The sequence below is a fragment of the Denticeps clupeoides genome, chromosome 6 (assembly GCF_900700375.1).
Source record: "Denticeps clupeoides chromosome 6, fDenClu1.1, whole genome shotgun sequence".
In the NCBI taxonomy this organism is placed as follows: domain Eukaryota; kingdom Metazoa; phylum Chordata; class Actinopteri; order Clupeiformes; family Denticipitidae; genus Denticeps; species Denticeps clupeoides.
The window spans coordinates 23,613,573-23,631,005 of NC_041712.1; the positions used below are offsets into that span (position 1 = coordinate 23,613,573).

At 49.2% G+C, this 17,433-nt stretch overlaps 1 protein-coding gene across 1 annotated transcript in view; it reads right to left on the minus strand.

Moving 5' to 3' along the window:
• Positions 1-17,433, minus strand: part of spns2 (SPNS lysolipid transporter 2, sphingosine-1-phosphate) — a 49,936-nt gene that overhangs the window by 22,231 nt on the left and 10,272 nt on the right. The window contains exons 2-3 of the mRNA XM_028983207.1: positions 14,900-14,965; positions 877-1,016 (exon numbers count right to left, since the gene is read on the minus strand). Of these exons, the coding sequence (XP_028839040.1) occupies positions 877-1,016; positions 14,900-14,965 (206 nt within the window). The remainder of the gene's footprint in view (positions 1-876; positions 1,017-14,899; positions 14,966-17,433) is intronic.

The following is a 17,433-nucleotide window of genomic DNA, read 5'->3' on the forward strand; positions in this document are numbered from 1 at the left end:
GGTGACCAGGCTGAGCCACTGACCCCAGACCAGCCAGCGCGGCGCAGCACGACACGGCGGCTAGTTTATCTCCCCGCCTGTAAACCGGCAGTTGTTGCTGGGCAGGAATCTGCAGGCTGACGAATTGGAGACTCTTACACGCTGGCAGGTGTGTGTGTGTGTGTGTGTGTGTGTGTGTGTGGTTGGCTGGAACTGCTTGCTTGTCAGAAACTGTGTTGTTCGGCATTGTAATTGCGTGTGTGTGTGTGTGTGAGTGCATGTCTTATTTAGCAGCAGAAACTGCTTGCTTGACAGAAACGGCACTTCTGTGTGTGTGTGTGTGTGTGTGTGTGTGTGTTCATGCACTCAAGTCCTCATTGCCACACGTCAGATGCTGAGACAGGTTCTCCTTGTCAGAGCTGGAGCTTTCCGGGGGTATTACTGCCGTCCGTCTTCCAGAACATCCCTCGGCTGTCGCTCCGATGCGGCCTCGCCGCTAATGAGTCTTTGTAAATGATCTTCTGTCACGCCGCAGCCCTCTCGGCGGGGAATCCCGACCACCCAAACCCACGTCCTTAATGACCTTCCTTACCGTCCTCGGCCCTCCTGTCCTTTTTTTTAATGTTAATTATGGAATCGTTATCTGTACGAACTCTCTGTCGCACGTAGCTCTGTGTCAGAGTGTGAAAATTAAAAAGCAGCGTCACAACGAGTCGTTTTCCTGCTCGCCCTTGAAATGAAGGGAACCTCGCTTTTTGGAGGTAATGAAGCCGGCGGTGGAACTGTGGGCATCCTCGGTTCACACGCCAGTGGGCATAATGGCACAGCCACCGCCATTATCTGTGGTCACATTTCAACGTGCATTGTGCGGAATGAAGCCGGATTGTGGCCGCTTACCTCCTCGTTGGAGATGAAGGAGCTGGACAAGGTCACGGCCGACCAGAGGAAGATCCCACAGCTCAGGATGATCTTCCGGTTGAAGCGGTCGCCGAGGTAACCGAAGATGGGGGCGGCCAACATGAAGCTGCAGATGAACACTGCCAACGACAAAACAGAGAGACAGAGTGAGGTGGTTACAGGCAGGAGGGCGTGAAGCACGACCCAACACCACATTGACACACTCTGAAGGACAAATACGTTTTCGACCTTGGTTGTGTCCATTTTGGGGAAAAAAAAAACAGAATACAAATCTGTTACAAGAAGCACTGACTGATACATCAGAACTGGCACCAGAATTGGATTATATTGTCTTTTTATCTGTCTTTATATACAGGGTGGGCCATTTATATGGATACACCTTAATAAAATGGGAATGGTTGGTGACATTGAACACATTTTATAAGTTGTCAGAAACTTGTAAATAACTCATGAAAGAATAAAGTTACGTTAAAACCAAGCTCACCATTGTTTTTCTTGTGTCACATGACCCTCTTCCTATTGAAAAAACTAAAGTTGGTTCCAAGATGGCCACTATGGTCACCATCCATCTTGAAAAGTTTGCCCCCTCACATTTTGATAATGTGCCACAAACAGGACGTTAATATCACCAACCATTCCCATTTTATTAAGGTGTATCCTTATAAATGGCCCACCCTGTACTTCAGTAAACTACTGAACACATTTGAATCACAATTGTCACAAGAAACTGGTTAGAAATAATGTGACAACACATTTAAATAAACGTGTTTACACCCACTGTTAAATAATATAAAATGAATGACTGGATGAATGAAGAAGGTTCTCGAACCTTTCCTTGTCTGGTAAGATTTGGTTGATCTGATCATGTTATCAGCAGCTCACGTTGAAGAACGTTCTGGCATTTAATTTCAAGCGATAATCTACATTTAAATTGATTTTTTTCCCAGACCTGTAAATGAAATCTGAAGCAGCCATGCTTGTATTACATGTATTATACATAATTGTATTACATCTGAATTTTATTCATTCGCCTCTGGTCAGTGGCAGCTGATAGATTCATCCACTCATTGTGAGTGGAGGTGAGGATCTGACCCGACTTTATCCGCGGTACAAAGGACCTTCCCGCTCGTGATTCAATTTTAGATGGCTGATGTGTGCACGCAAACACACACCCACACCCACACACACACACACCACATCTCCTCTATGTAAACTTCCACTCGCCAAGACCAACACAAGAACGATAACAGGGCTGAGGTTTTTAAAAGGGCTGTCAGGCCAAGATTATGCTGAGGTGAAAGGTCGGAGAGATTCTTCCTTTCCTCCACTGAGCCATCACCGGAGAGGAATTTCAACTAAGGTTGAGTGGAGTTTTGCGCTGCAAGGCGGTGGACTTTGGCAGCGCCGCGCCTGCGCTGGGCTCTGCAATAACTTCCCCTCCTTCTGAGGAAGGAAAAACTGCCGAACGCCACCAGAACCTCGCCGACGTAAAACGTCCTGCGGAGAGGGGACGAGGTACTCTCTCAAAGCCTCCTGGGAAATCAGTGTCTTCCTCTCCAAAGCAAGGTTTAACAAACGCCACGGTTCTCAATTTAAAATCCATTTATTTATAGGAGGAGATACATGTAGTGCGCGGTCTTGGCCACGCCCAGTTCAACTGGGTTAATCTGCATATCTCCAGGGTGACGATGTCTATTGGATTTCATTGTTAGCGTCTATCAGCAGCTAGTTGAGGGACACGTGACCCGATGACGGCCTCTGATAATTGACTATTCGTTGAGGGATCAACTGTAACGGCGTTCCACGGCGTTCCCAGGCGAACCGCTCGGCAGGTTGCGTTCTATTGTGTTGCGGTGATGGGAGGTCTGCGCTCACCTCACCCCAATTCCACCGAACACGGAATGAACACGGCAGCGTTCAGGGAGCATCAGTCACCCATCCCAGGCCGAGGGAGAAGTAAGGGGGCGGAGGGGAGAGACAGGTAATCTCTCCCTCGGAAAAAAAATAAAAATCAATTACCGAGGAGTCCTCCTCACACCTTCTTCATCTACATTCTCACCCTGCCGCAACAGTTCCTCTCGTGTTCCTCTTTATACGTGGCCGGGTGAGAACCATGCATTACAGGAGATCAGAAACAAAGAGATGATCTTTTAATTAAAAAAAAAAAACACATGGATATATACAGTGAAAAATATTTAATATTTTATTCAAAAACCTTTATTTCTAAATTTCTAAATAAAACAAATTGCTTTTTTTTGTTTCTCTTCATATTCTTTTGCCAGTGGCTTTCATTTTAAACATATATCTTAATTTCACTATTACACCCATTTGGTTCTCACCCACTGTCACACTGTCTAAATATTTCAGTATTGTGAATTGATTTAAGGTACTGGATTTCATAATTATCTACAGTTTTTACTTTTTACAATTTTGCTTTTCATTTAACTTTTAATTGGTTGATATATAGAATAAATTTTTTGTCTTCATTTGAGTTCAACAAGGACGATGAACTCTGATCACAGCAAGTACACAACAACCAGCTTTTTCCCAAATTATTTCAAATTCCTTTAGAAATTAGATCAACATTTTCAACCAAAACAGGCCTGTTTTCCATTCATTTTAATGTTTTGTTATTCATTTTCTTTCTTATTCATTTTATTGCATATCTTATAGTGTTTAGAGCAGCGGTGGCCAAGCGGGTAATCAGAAGGTTGCCGGTTCAAATCCAGAGCCACTGAGCGAAGCACCGTCCCCACACACTGCTCCCCAGGCGCAGCCTGTCATGGCTGCCCACTGCTCACCAAGGGTGATGGGTTAAAAGCAGAGGACACGTTTCGTTGTGTCACCGTGTGCTGTGCTGCAGTGTTCCACAAACACTTCACTTTCACTTTCTTAAATTGTTTCTGTACAGCACATTGCCGTTGTCTTTTAATCCCGTTTTATAAATACATTTGCTTAGATTCAAATTCGGGACACCAGATGACTATCAGCAATCACACAGCATGCGTGCCGGTGACGATGCCGCGCTTAACCGTGCTTAACATGGCATGCAGCGCACAAACACAACGGGCTCTCTGGAGACCCTGATGCTGTCGTGGGGACGTTATTACAGCAGCACTTAAACAATAATTACCAGATCGGGAATGCCACTCGTCCGGATTAGCGCGCAGTGAGGACAAGCAGCGCATTCCTGGCGCGGTGGGACAGGTGCGGCCTCCCGGCGCCCTTCTTTCGGGGGCTTTATCGCGGCCGAGCAGGATCTACTGTCCAGCTTTTTATCGCCATTGCACAACTTGGAATTCCTCCCCTGAGCCAGATTACCAAAAAAAGAAAGTCCCCGGCACGTTTATCCCGGTCCGGAGCATCCTGGGCGCAGAAGATACGGCCCAGCCCACAGTGTTCTCGTGTCACTCGGGCCCCGGCCGGGTGTGGGACGCCGGCAGGACATCGCTGCATGTTTGCCATGCTGACGATCTCGGCCTGCAGATGGACCCCCAGGTCTCCTACGAACGTTGCGGGCGAGGAGAAGCGCGTCAGCATCCCTCCGCTTCCTCCCACGGGACGAGCTAGCAGCATTAGCATTAAAATTACATAACCTGTCCATTAGTCCCCACCTCAAGCCCCTGCGGTTCGGATCAGACGGATATGTTGAGTGGCGCTTCGGGGCCACCGTGTCTGATATCACGACACACACACTCGAACCACGACTCTTCACTAGAATCAACATCACACTGCGCTGGACCAGGACTTTGGTAGTTTTGGTGGTCCTCTTGACGGGCCACATACCTTCCGGCACGTCCTGCAAACTTTGCTGGTCACCAAGAGCATAAAAGGCCTGCGGTGACGGGCCGAGCAGGTACCGCGAGGAGGAACAGGAGCCATTAGTGCTGCGATCTTCTGCTTTCAAGGTGCGTCACGCGGCGGGAGAGGAGTCTGAAAGCCGCGTGGTGATGTCCCTGTCCCCGTGACTCACTCGGAGCCCGCCGATTCCCCGCTCTTGTGATGATGGGAGATGCTTCACCTGCGTCAGAACGGGCAGACGCGCCGCAGGCTCGGGGTGGGCGGCTCGCGGCTGTCACGTGTGTAACGTTTCCATAGATACTGCGGCCGAATCGTTCGGATCTGACTCACACCCACTCCCACTGCCACCCCGGCGGTGCCAAAAATCCAAGGACGTCCACACACACACACACACACACGCACAAATTACGCAAATGTCACCGAGTTCATTACAATTCATCCCGATACGTTGAATTGGTGCGAAAACCGCTTGGAGACAGCACGTGGGTAATATGTCACCATGGCGCCCCGGAGCTGTTCGTTCTGGACGGCCACTTCAGCCCCAGTTTGTAGTCGTGAAATCGTGAAATATGGCGTGAATGCGAGTCAGACGCCAGCAGCATCCTCAGCATCATCAGATACTGGGCGGCCACTACAGCGTCTCTACTGTTCATATCATTTAACCTTCAGCATCGGGTTTCGCCATTGACCCTTCTGTCCTAACCAACTATTAACCGTATAAAATGCACATTTTGATGAGATATTTATAGATTTATGGTCGTTAATCATTGCATAAACATTACATTTTAAATGTACTAAATGATGTATAAAGAACGACAGAAACAAAGGACCCTTTTCATGAGATTCTGTTTGTTTTAGATGCACAGCTAACGCAATGTGGCGACATGTCGCCATGTCACTTCCTGTCTCAGAAGGCACGGTGATGCACAAACAGCGTTTTTCTTTCATAATCATTTCTTCACCCCATCGGCGCTGAATAAAACATACGGCAGGATCTCCCCAGTTGGCCTGATTGAAATTCAGCGAGCTAGTCGACACGCCGACGACCTCTCCTTCAACGTCTGAGACGGGCTGCTGGCTGGAGAACGCTTGTTATCCGGTCCGGTGTGTCACCGGGGCGAACTGTGCGATCGCTGCATTTGCCAGACGTTCCCTGTCGTGGTAGCGCCCGACGGTGGAGCGCCTGATTTAGAACGAAGGTGGTAGTAGCCTAGCGTGTAACACACTCTCCTATGAACCAGAAGACCCAGGTTCAAATCCCCCTTACTACCATCGTGTCCCTGAGCAAGACACTTAACCCTGAGTGTCTCCAGGGGGGGACTGTCCCCTGTAACTACTGACTGTAAGTCGCTCTGGATAAGGGCGTCTGATAAATGCTGTAAATGTAAAATGTAGAACTAATTAATTCACTGGTTGGTCTGTAACCAGATTGCCAATGACTGTCCAGGGCGCTGAAGAAGGCGCGCTCATGTCACACTGTGCTTATTACAGGCCGGACGTCCCCGCTCTGGGGGTCGTGCTGAGTCAACAGGTGCAGGAATAGTACGAGTATAAAAAAACTTGTTCAGTCTGATAATAAGCGCCGTAACCACCCCGCTTCATACGTCTTGCGCCATCGCCCTCCTTCCGTCTCGCGCCAAGGGGCAGCGGTGGCCTAGCGGTTAAGGAAGGTTGCCGGTTCGAATCCCGATCTGCCAAGGTGCCACTGAGCAAAGCACCGTCCCCACACACTGCTCCCCGGGCGCCTGTCATGGCTGCCCACTGCTCGCCAAGGGTGATGGGTTAAATGCAGAGGACACATTTCACTGTGTGCACCGTGTGCAGCTGTGTGTCACAAGTGACAATCACTTCACTTTATATGTAAGGGTATCAGCGGCGTTTGAGCGCGGTGTGATCTGATTGCAGACGGCCTGCCACTGGTGCCTTGGGCAGGGGGGAGCAGCTGGGGCGATGAGAGGGTGATATACGCCGCCCCGGGCGTCCCCCCCCACGCGGCATGCGGGCGACTCATATTAATGTCCTCCGACGTGCGGGACAGAGTCCTCCCCCTGGGGTCACGACTGACCTACAGCGTCCGTGTCCAAGTTAGCTCCATTAAAATACACTCAACAAAGTATTACACGACACGAGTTATTGCATGCACGGAAACGTTGCCTGTGCGTCTCAGAACGCGTGAGGGACACAATTAAAATGTAGTCAAAGCCCTGGGACATCGTGTCACTGGTTTACATTCTTGAAGGACGAATGTAAGAGGAAGGAAACCGAACACCTTGTAACGACCACAAGAATTGGAGACATGTGAAGCACGTCAGCTTAACAATTTCAGAAAACTGTAGAAAACTTAACCGTGACGTCTGTTCACAATCTGGCAACACAATGGCTCTCTACAATCGAAACGGCCAAAAGCCAGGCATGAAGCGGCGAGAAGAAGAGAGCAGGGCTCACGGGACCGACCTGCCGTGGGCAGGGGTCACACAGCAGGAGGAAAGAAAGCTTCGTTTCAGAAGCCCGGCTTTTGGGTGCTGGGATTACGCCCTGAAAAGACGAGCCACTGACACGTCCTCTGTAGCCCAGAACGATGAGGACGCAGGGACACTGGCACAAAAGGTCACCAGGCTGTGTGATGCCTGCTGTCAAAAGGAAGGATGTTTTTCAGGCACATGATTCATCAAGAGGTATTTGTTCTACAGCAAGTGGCCAGACAATAGACGCGTTGGGGCGCAGCGTTACTGTAAAGGACTGATACTGACACACCAGGCTGAGCTGTGTGTGTGTGTGTGTGTGTGTTGCCTTGCTATCGCCGCCCATTGTCCTGAAAGCCTCTTTAATTGGCGGCTATAAGTGATTTATTGCAGCCATTAAGCGCCATCGCTGTCCGTCAGTTCGTAAGTGGGGATAATTACACGGAGGCAGAAGGAGGGAAATGTCAGGCTGTCCGTCGGTGGAGACGTCTCCTTCGGGTCAAGAAAGAAAATCTGCAGAATAACACGCCGATCTGCAGACAGACGCCCATCGGAATTCTCAAGGAGCTTCTCGCTCGGTCTGAAAGAATGCCGGCGATCTTCTTACTGCATAAAAAAATGCTGCATCATGCCCAGCTCTCAGACACCGGCGCCCGTTCCTTACAGATCGTAACCGGGCACGGATGAGTACGAGTATGATGCAGGGTGAGGATTTTCATTTATTCTTTTTACGGTGGAAAGTGACAAGGCCGTGATGTAGGTGTCGTGTGCATCGGCACATGGCTGCTCGCAGGTGACATTTACATTTACATTTACAGTATTTACCAGACGTCCTTATCCAGAGCGACTTACAATCAGTAGTTACAGGGACAGTCCCCCCCTGGAGACACTCAGGGTTAAGTGTCTTGCTCAGGGACACGATGGTAGTAAGTGGGGTTTGAACCTGGGTCTTCTGGCTCATAGACGAGTGTGTCACCCCCTAGGCCACCACCACCCTAATGACATTTAGTTCGGCCAGAGGGTTGTCACCTGATGATGCATTTGTTACTAAACAAATGCTGCTGGTTAGCAGCATTAACCAGCGGCACCGTCACCACCTTCACAAATCCCCAGGTGCTAACACACAAATATGCACACACACACACACACACACACACACACCCTAAGGCTGGAATGACAAAAATCCTTTCAACATGTGGTTTTTTTTTTTCTTCTACACAGCGCCAGATACGTTCTACGGGGCAGAAGTTCCCAGGGTTCTGCTGAGGTCGGCCGGGGCGGGCCGGAACGCAGCGGTTGCCTTTTTCTGTGTGTGCAAATGACGGCGCGCCGTGCCAAGTTCTGGGTTGGACTCTGCTCCGGGCCTGTGGGGCAACATCTGGAGCCGGGGTTGTGGACCCTGCCACGGCTGCTCCTGTGTCTTCGTCAGCTGTCAGCACCCTCAACTCACACATACATGCACACTCACAGGACCGCGTTTACGTGCCAGATCTGCAGCCTTCAAAAGGTCCCTTTTAATATATATTATCCGTTTGGGAACAGGAATTTCAGAGTTCCAGAACAGTTTGCATCACGGAATGTCGCAATGTTACAAAATACATGGAAATCTGACTAAAGCGAAGATGACACTGACTGCCACAAACTAATAAAAAATGTTCAATGTGGTCTGATTTAGAGTCCTCTCACACACACACACACACACACACTCATACACACATACACCCTGTACTATATAAAAGTATCTCCATAGAAAGCATACAGGAAAATGTCCTTAAAACCTCCGGTCGTTTTCCCATGCAGACACTTAGTGTTATTTAGTGAGCCTGGTGACATTTTTTAGCGGGGCGAGGAACATTTCTTTCCCGAGGTAACCGGAGGAGCAGCAGCAGTAATGACAGGCGCTGGCCAAAATGACAGGGACGACCAATGATATTCACTCAGAAGCCACTAACTGCATGCACACACTCATATATTTTTATATATATGCATCAACAAAAGCTTTTTTTTTTTTTACATTTTCCCGCAAAGAGAATGAGCGAAGTGTGTATGTGTGTGGGAGTGTGTGTTTTTGGGGTCGGATCCGTCGCCTCGTATTGATTAGTTTGTGCGGCGGTTGAATTGTGGGACGGAAGATCAATCTTCCCGCTGAGGCAATCTCTTTCTATTTTAATCATCTTCACATCAGAACAAAACGGTTTTCTGCTATTTGCATCATTCTTCGGATGAATCAGAAGAAGAACACTTGGTTCCTGATTGGATTGGCAGGACTGGAAAGGGGGCGGGGTTAAGACAACCAGAGGAACAAAAGAGAGCTAGAAAGGGGGTGGGGCTATGAAAAGGGATTTCCGCTAATTATAATATCCTCCCCTGGCCCAGCCAGCCAGGTCCCAAGGGTGCATCAGCCTACTGGTGCAGATTAACACGCTAACCGACTAACTGCCTGACTGATGTCTGCGTACCGGTCAAACACAGAAGAAGAAAAGAAAAGTGACTAATACAATAAAAAGACATGAAATGGAACAATACAACTTTCTGAATTATGGAGAACGCGTTCCCTCGTTCGTTCTGTCCTGCTCACTTTGTACCAACGTGTTCCTCAGACGGGTGAGAGTGGGGAGCGTGTCCCGCCGAGAGACGGGGGGACGAGGGCTGGCAGCAGAGAGGCAGCTGTGTTCCTCTGACTGGTCGGCACAGCTGATCACACACTCAGGCCCGGCCAACGGAATCAGGGACAGTACACACACCATTAAAACGTAACCCGACAGTCTGTACTGGACACTGTGCGAGTGTGTGTGTATTTTGGACGCGTCCTAATATGCAGTCCCGACTGAGAAATTTACCACAGTGGCAACGGCAAACATATACCGAACAAAGGGCAGGTTTCCTTCTTTAAATGAACTCACATGGATCCAACAAAACGCATTACCGTTTCAAAAATGAATTGATCGTGTAAGAATAACGTGTTTAATTTGGATTCAATGCCAAAGCAGCTTAATAAAATCCTTTGTAACATTATAAAATTCAAGCTGAATTTACTTGATATGTATGATCTGAAACAATGCAAAGGAATCAGGACAACCCAAGTCAAATGAATCATGTTGAACAGTGTGTGTATATGAGAGTGTGTATGTGTCCACCTGTGTCCCCACCCACGTCCCAGACGCCCACCCTGCCACCGGCTGGCTGTATTTCTGTAACCCCCCCGGCGCAGACGGAGCCGGCGGACGCAGGCAGACGGGCCGTCGGTCCGGGGCCACGGCCTGGACGCCGGGAACTGATGTATGGGTGGCAGGGCCCCGCCAGGAGCCGCAACAATGGCAATAAAGCAGGAAGGAGCCGGCATGACTACATCCTGAGACCACACACACACACACGGAGGAGGCTTCATTTATCCCTCAGCGTTGATTAATGAGCTCATCCATTAAAAAAAAGCCAGGTGACCACGCCCTGCCTGCAGGCTGCCGAACCCTAAATGCAAATGCCCTGCCGTCGTTGCCGTTTCGTTCTTCCTGTTGACCGGTTCCGCGCGCTCATTACCGGACTGAAGGCCTGTTGTTTTTTTAAGTGGCACAGTGACGTTCAAAAATGCGATGCCGCATTTACAGTCGGGGCGGGGTGGGGCTCGGAATGTGCATTCCGCGAAGGTGACTGACAAGCACGGACACCTGAGACGAGAGACGAGAAAGAACCCTGTCCCTCACGGGGAGGCGGCGGAACGGCCCCTGATGTCCGCCAATCGTGGATCCCATTACTCGCGCCAGACTGGCAAAAATTTGGAGAGTCTGGAATGTTCGGTGTAATTTCAGATGCGTTCGTCTGCCCCGACACACCTACGAAAGTGTCAGGTGTACGGCCAGTGTTTTCTGGGATGCCGTTAGTGATGTCACCACCAAAAAGCGGCCACATTCCTGAAACTCCAGTTCAGGGGCAAATGCCTGAAGCTCATAGAAACATTTCCCCAAACCACATTTAACATGTATTAATGCATATTCTGACATTAAGTGTAGATTTCCTTGTCCTTAAAACACCTGCTGCTTCACAGAAATAGGGATCATCCAAATATTTAACCATTCTGGCTCTGGCTTTGGTTAAATAATGCTGTAATAATAATGGGGTGGTAGTAGCCTAGTGGGTAACACACTCGCCTATGAACCAGAAGACCCGGGTTCAAACCCCACTTACTACCATCGTGTCCCTGAGCAAGACACTGAACCCTAAGTTGCTCCAAGGGGGGGGGACTGTCCCTTTAACTACTGATTGTAACTCGTCTGATAAATGCTCTAAATGTAATAATGTTCATCGGATGAACGGCATGGGACTCGCTTGAAAATTAGAAACACTTAATGAATAAAAGTAAGTGACTGGTAGTTCAAGTGTAAAGTAACAACAGGAAATCGACCACCTCGTATGTCTTGTTCAGCAATATTTTGAGCCACTGTGGCCAATAATGTGTTGAATGCATCGAATAAATTTGTTTTAAAGTGTCTTCTTGTACTAAAATTTTGAAACAGCAGCATGTCTCCGGACTGTATAAATCATCATAGCTTCCCCAGTTATAGACGTGTCCTGAGAAGATGACATGGCTACAGGAATAAGCCATGGAATACTCCCATCCTGGCCCTGGGAAAGGGACACTTTGGGACGTCCTGCACTCTGCAGTTTGGTGAACCGCAGGTTTCGTCCGCAGCCGGAGCTGCCAGCCAGACCAAAACCAAACGCTGCCGCAGCTGGAATCGAGCCTGTACGGAGTGGGAAGACACTGGGAGACACAGAGCGGGGTTATTGTCTGGGCGTGGTGGTGGAACGGGTCACCTTGCATGGAGCCCTCACTTGCAGCTTACGGCAGCGGCGGTCGCCCACCGCTCTGAAATTCCACGGGGCCACGCGAGCTCGGGGTCAGGGGAGCTCTGACCAGAAATGCCTCCCCACAGCAGGCCACTTTGCACCCTCCTGCCATTACGGTGCTGCTTGAGGAGATGCAGGTGGTAGCATCCTAGTGGGTAACACACTCGCCTATAAGCCAGAAGACGCAGGTTCGAGCCCCACTCGCTACCATCGTGTCCCTGAGCAAGACACTTAACCCTGAGTGTCTGCAGGAGGGGGACTGTCCCTGTCACTACTGATTGTAAGTCGCTCTTGATAAGGGCGTCTGGTAAATGCTGTAAATGAATGAATGACCCTCAAGACTCTGAACAACACCTGCAACGTACAGGCCAGAGGCTCAGTGGCCGCTGATTAAAATTCCAACGGTGTGCATTTCCTGCCGTGCACCTCCCACCAAGCCCGAGCTAATGTTGGACCCACCCCGCTGAGCACAAAGTTCTAAACAAACCGCATCAACTCGCTTTCACAGCGGCAGAGAAGATAAACTTCACACCCAATAGCTCGGCGGCCTCACCCGGAGTGACACAGAGCAGGAAAGGTCGTCTCCTTAAAGCGCCAAGGAATGAAAAGTGGCCCTGACACGGGCTGAAACCCCCGCAGGGAGCCGCTTCACCTGTCTCTCAAGTGCATGGGGACTCGGGTTTCTGTCCCCTCTGGCACATTTTTTTGGGGTGCAAAGCGGTGGAGCGATATACAATATTGAAGGAAGCTGACAGGCGTCACAAAAGAGGCTGACGGGTCCATTTTCAGATGAACTCTGCATTTCACATGAGCTGCACGAGTTCTGCATTTTACATTAGGGCGTGTTGTATATTACATTTCATTACGAGTTGGGTGTTACATAACTATTATGCAAAAACTCTCAGATATGTATGTCCTTGGAACAGAATTGAATATACACCGTTGGTCCAGTGAGGGTTCCTCAACAAGAATACTGTTTTCGATTTGCACACAACACCGGGCCATTAATTAAGGAGGTATTACAATTAAAAGCAAAGAATTTCCTAGCTAAAAAAAATTAATAATTTTGATAATTTAATAATAATTCATACAGTCGATGCAAACAATGCAGCTGAACACGGCTGCTTTGTTTTCAGACGTTTTGCTAGCAGGAGATAGTACTTGTTTAATTGTAACTGTAGAACTGTACAAATAACTGTACTTGGAATATATTATTTTGTATTGTCATCTATAGTTTTCTTTTTGAACGAGATACATGATCTACAAACCACCGTTAACGTACCTGGCTCGGTGCAACTGGCTTGCTAGCGTTAGCATGCCAATACTACAACCAAATAGTCCCCTGCAACGTTAAAATGCATGAAAATATCACAGGGGCTGTGATCATTTTGAACTATATTTAACTTGGGAATGACAATGTGGTGTTTCTGATATATTTTATGAATGGTATCTACAGATCGTCTTCTAGTGAACCAAACGAGGGATTTCATTGATGGATATTTAAAGCCGATCTGGTTAGCAGCATCTGCCATTTGCTGTAAATGTAAATATTGCATAAACCACATAATATGAAATGAAAGTGTCCCAGTTGTTCCTAAAGGTTCCTGACAGTAATTAATCAATTAATTTTTTGTTTTTATATTGGTCTTGTTGGTCCCCTAATACTGTATCTGAAGTCTCTTTCCAAAATTCAGCCTTTTTTTAACCTGCCCCACAATTTCCCCAAGACGTGAATAAAAAAATCCTCTTGTGACATCATGAGGGGACAAAATCCAGATCCGACCGTCTGAGCTGTCGAAGCAGAATGGCCAAAGCTCTCTTCACACCTATCGCCATTTCTAGCCACTGCAGGACCATAGACAGGCTTGGGGAACTCGTATTCATTTTAAATAATCTCACATTTTCACATCAGGGGAAGTTTAAAGAATATGAAGTAATATGAACAAAAATCCATAGTGCTCATTTGAAAAGCATTCTGTACGTAATTGACGTGCATTACTGTCATATTAATATTTTTTCAGAAGGGAAATTGGAGGTTTTTTATGAGTTCCAGCTGCTACTAATGTATTATTTAAGCTACTCAGCTACAGGAATGAATGAAAATGAGAAAAAAACGGAAAGCTCATAAATCCCAACTGCGACTTGATCAATGCAGGCCTGTGTGCTCACGTGTGTGTGTGCTTTTGTGTGCATCGATACCACTGAAAGCAGCCGGCCTTCCCTCCCCAATAGTATCTCCTATGAGAGACACTGGCGTACAAAAGGTGAATTCATTAGGTGCGCCGCGTCGCAGGAAGCTCCGCCCGAAGCTTCAGAATTCCTCGCCCGGTCCTGCAGCTTGAGAAAATCCATTTTCTCTGCAGGGCGGCTGCTGGGGCTCAGAAACGAGCCATTCATGTCCGAACAGTACTCTTTTCAAAGGCCCTGTGTTCGGCCCCCGCCACTGCCCAGTGTGTGTTGGTTTTACAGGTGTGTGGGTAGCGCGCCGGGTCGTTCGGGATGTCAAAATCACAGCCATCTGGGGCCAAAAAAACCCTCCGGTTTGTTTTTGCACGAGAACGTAGATCCACGGTTGAAAAGCCTCCAGCCCTGAGAGCTGATTGGCTGTTGAAAGAAACATCAAACGGCACACAATCCATCCTGAACAGGTGAGAGGCCTGTCCAAAACACGGGACCGGCTTGATCCCCCCTGCTCGTTCGAACCGCGGCCAATTACGGCGCCGGGGCCGGCGGGTGAGTGTTTGTGGGAGGTTGAAGGGCCTCGGCAGGAGCCTTTCATCTGTCTGTTGCACCAAAACGCCTGTTTGTGTGTGCGTGTGTGTGTATGTGTGTGTGTGTGCGCGTGTGTGTGCGTGTGTGTGTGTGATAATTTACGGCTTGACGGACTGCCTTACCTGTTTGCAGCAGCCCGGCTCCACTATCAGACACTTTGAAGTGCTGCTGGATGTCAAGCAGAACACCTGAAGGAGAGAGAAAGAAAGAACAGAAGGAATCAGATAACAGTTGGAGATGACAGTTGCTGAAAGATGCGCTGATTAAAAAGTCCAAGAGTGAAACTCCACTGTTTATCCGAGTCCTTTATTATTATAATCAACAACAACAACATGTATTTCTTATATAGCCCAAAAACCCCATACAATATGTCTCGAACAGGCCCTACAGTTGACACCTCCCCACTTGACCCTTCTGCACACACGGAAAAACTCCACACAAAAAAACATCTAGGAGAGAAGAGACGTTCAGAGAGGGACAACCGTCCAGGGTAGAGTGAGCCTGCAAGTGGTGTCAGTGCCGGGGTTGGTGACAGTTAAAAAAAAGCCCTACAGAAGTCCAGAGTGTAGTCCAGTGTCATGGTCTACATTACGTGTCCATTATGATCATATTTATCATGTTCGGATACATCATTATTAATGTTAGAGAGTAGCTTCATTTGAAGAACACCTCGATATCGGAAATCTAATAGATATTTGTGTATCTTTGGTAAATTTTACATCCACAAAGCTGTGACAAGTGACAAGGAATGGACTACAAGTGACAGGGACAGGATTTGACTTTTGACTGCTGATTAATCCCCCGCCATCGCGGCCGCGTGGCACACACCGGTGTAAAAATGACCACGAGGCAGGTGCCTCTGCGGCATTGTCCTGCGGCCCAGTCGGCGGTGTCGGGGCGCGCGCTCGCGTTCAAGGTGCCGGGCGTGTGCGGACCTGCGGCTTTGTCTCTGTGGCGCTCCTGTCACACGAGGGAACGCCACCTGCGCGCATTCCGCGGCGGGCGATGTCAGCAGCGGGACCCGGGCGGCGTGGGAAAATCCTGGCTCGCCGTTTTACCACGAAACCACCAGAGTTTGCTGCTTTAGTCTCGGCGCTCGCCGCTGCTTCTCCCCCCTCCCCTGACTCTAATTATCTGGGTGGAACCGGCTTCTCTCGGCCCTCCCGCCCCACTGGGAGGGGGATCCCTGTGCCAGATGGTGAAGCCCCCCACCCCCAACCCCACCCCGCAACAAACCACGCCGAGCGCAATCCGCATTCGGCTCTGAAAACCCATCGCAGCACCACAAGGTGAGTGTGTGGGCGGGGCTGAGCGCAGAGGAAGTGTCCTTATCTGAACAAGATTGGCGTTGGATGTGTGTCCGCCGCGGCGGGGACGATGCCCGAGGACGTGGCCAACACTGCCGCGCCCTCCCTAATTCCAACATGCCCAAACGGGGGGATACGCGACCATCTTGTCACTCTTCGGGAAAATAAATGGTGCAACAGAGGAAGGGAGGATGGAAGTGAAAGACAGAAGTGAACATGAGACGAGGGCCAGGCGCTTATACGACAGTAAGGTAGCGGCGCCGTAACCGGAAGGCTGCGAGTTCGAATCACAAGCCGCCAAGGTCCCTCTGAGGTCCCCCTGATCGAGGTACATTCCCCTTTAATGGCTGCCCGCTGCTCACCTGAAGGGTGGTGGGTTAGAAGCAACGTGCCAATGTGTGCCGTGCACAAGCACTTTCACCCCTCAGGACCGGCGACGCCCATTCAATTTCTCACTGGATCCGAGTGCAAGACGGCAAATGCATATGTCTGTCTTGGTACCAGCTGATTGCGCCACCAATCGCCGTGGTAACGTTGTGTGGGCACAGAGGACGAAAGGTCAGCAGACAGTGAATCAAAGGGAAAATGAGAAGGGGGTCGGCCGAGGAGCAGACACACTTCCCCATTCTGGAACGTCCCTGTTCCCTTTGGCGACTACATCCTCCACATCCTCCAAAGTGAAGATGCCGACATCTCCAGCTGACGGGTTCGCGTCTTAACCCCGGGGGTCGTAGGTATTTTAAGAGGCACCACCTACGGCACATGGTACTCCCGAAGACCCCAAGCCCTGCTGTCAGCATCTGAGACACACGAGAGTAGGGTGGTAGTAGCCAGCCCCACTTACTACCATCGTGTCCCTGAGCAAGACACTTAACCCTGAGTGTCTCCAGGGGGGGACTGTCCCTGTAACTACTGATTGTAAGTCGCTCTGGATAAGGGCGCCTGGTAAATGCTGTAAATGTAAATATATGTAACACCGCTAAAGGTGGGAAGATGCACTGATTACTGCAGCCATTAGGGGCAGTGGTGGCCTGGCGGTTAAGGAAGAAGACCCGTAATCGGAAGGTTGCCGGTTCGAATCCCGATCCGCCAAGGTACACACTGCTCCCCGGGTGCCTGTCATGGTTGCCCACTGCTCACCAAGGGTGATGGGTTAAATGCAGAGGACAAATTTCACTGTGTGCACCGCATTTCTGAACGTTTCCATAAACTCCCTTCCGAATAAAAAACAAATGTTCTGACGTGCGGTCACAGCATTTTAACAAATTCCGTGTAGCAGTTTTCAGAGCTACAGAATGTCCACGAAACATTTCAGTTGTACAGCGGTACTGTTTTTTTGGTGTTTTAAT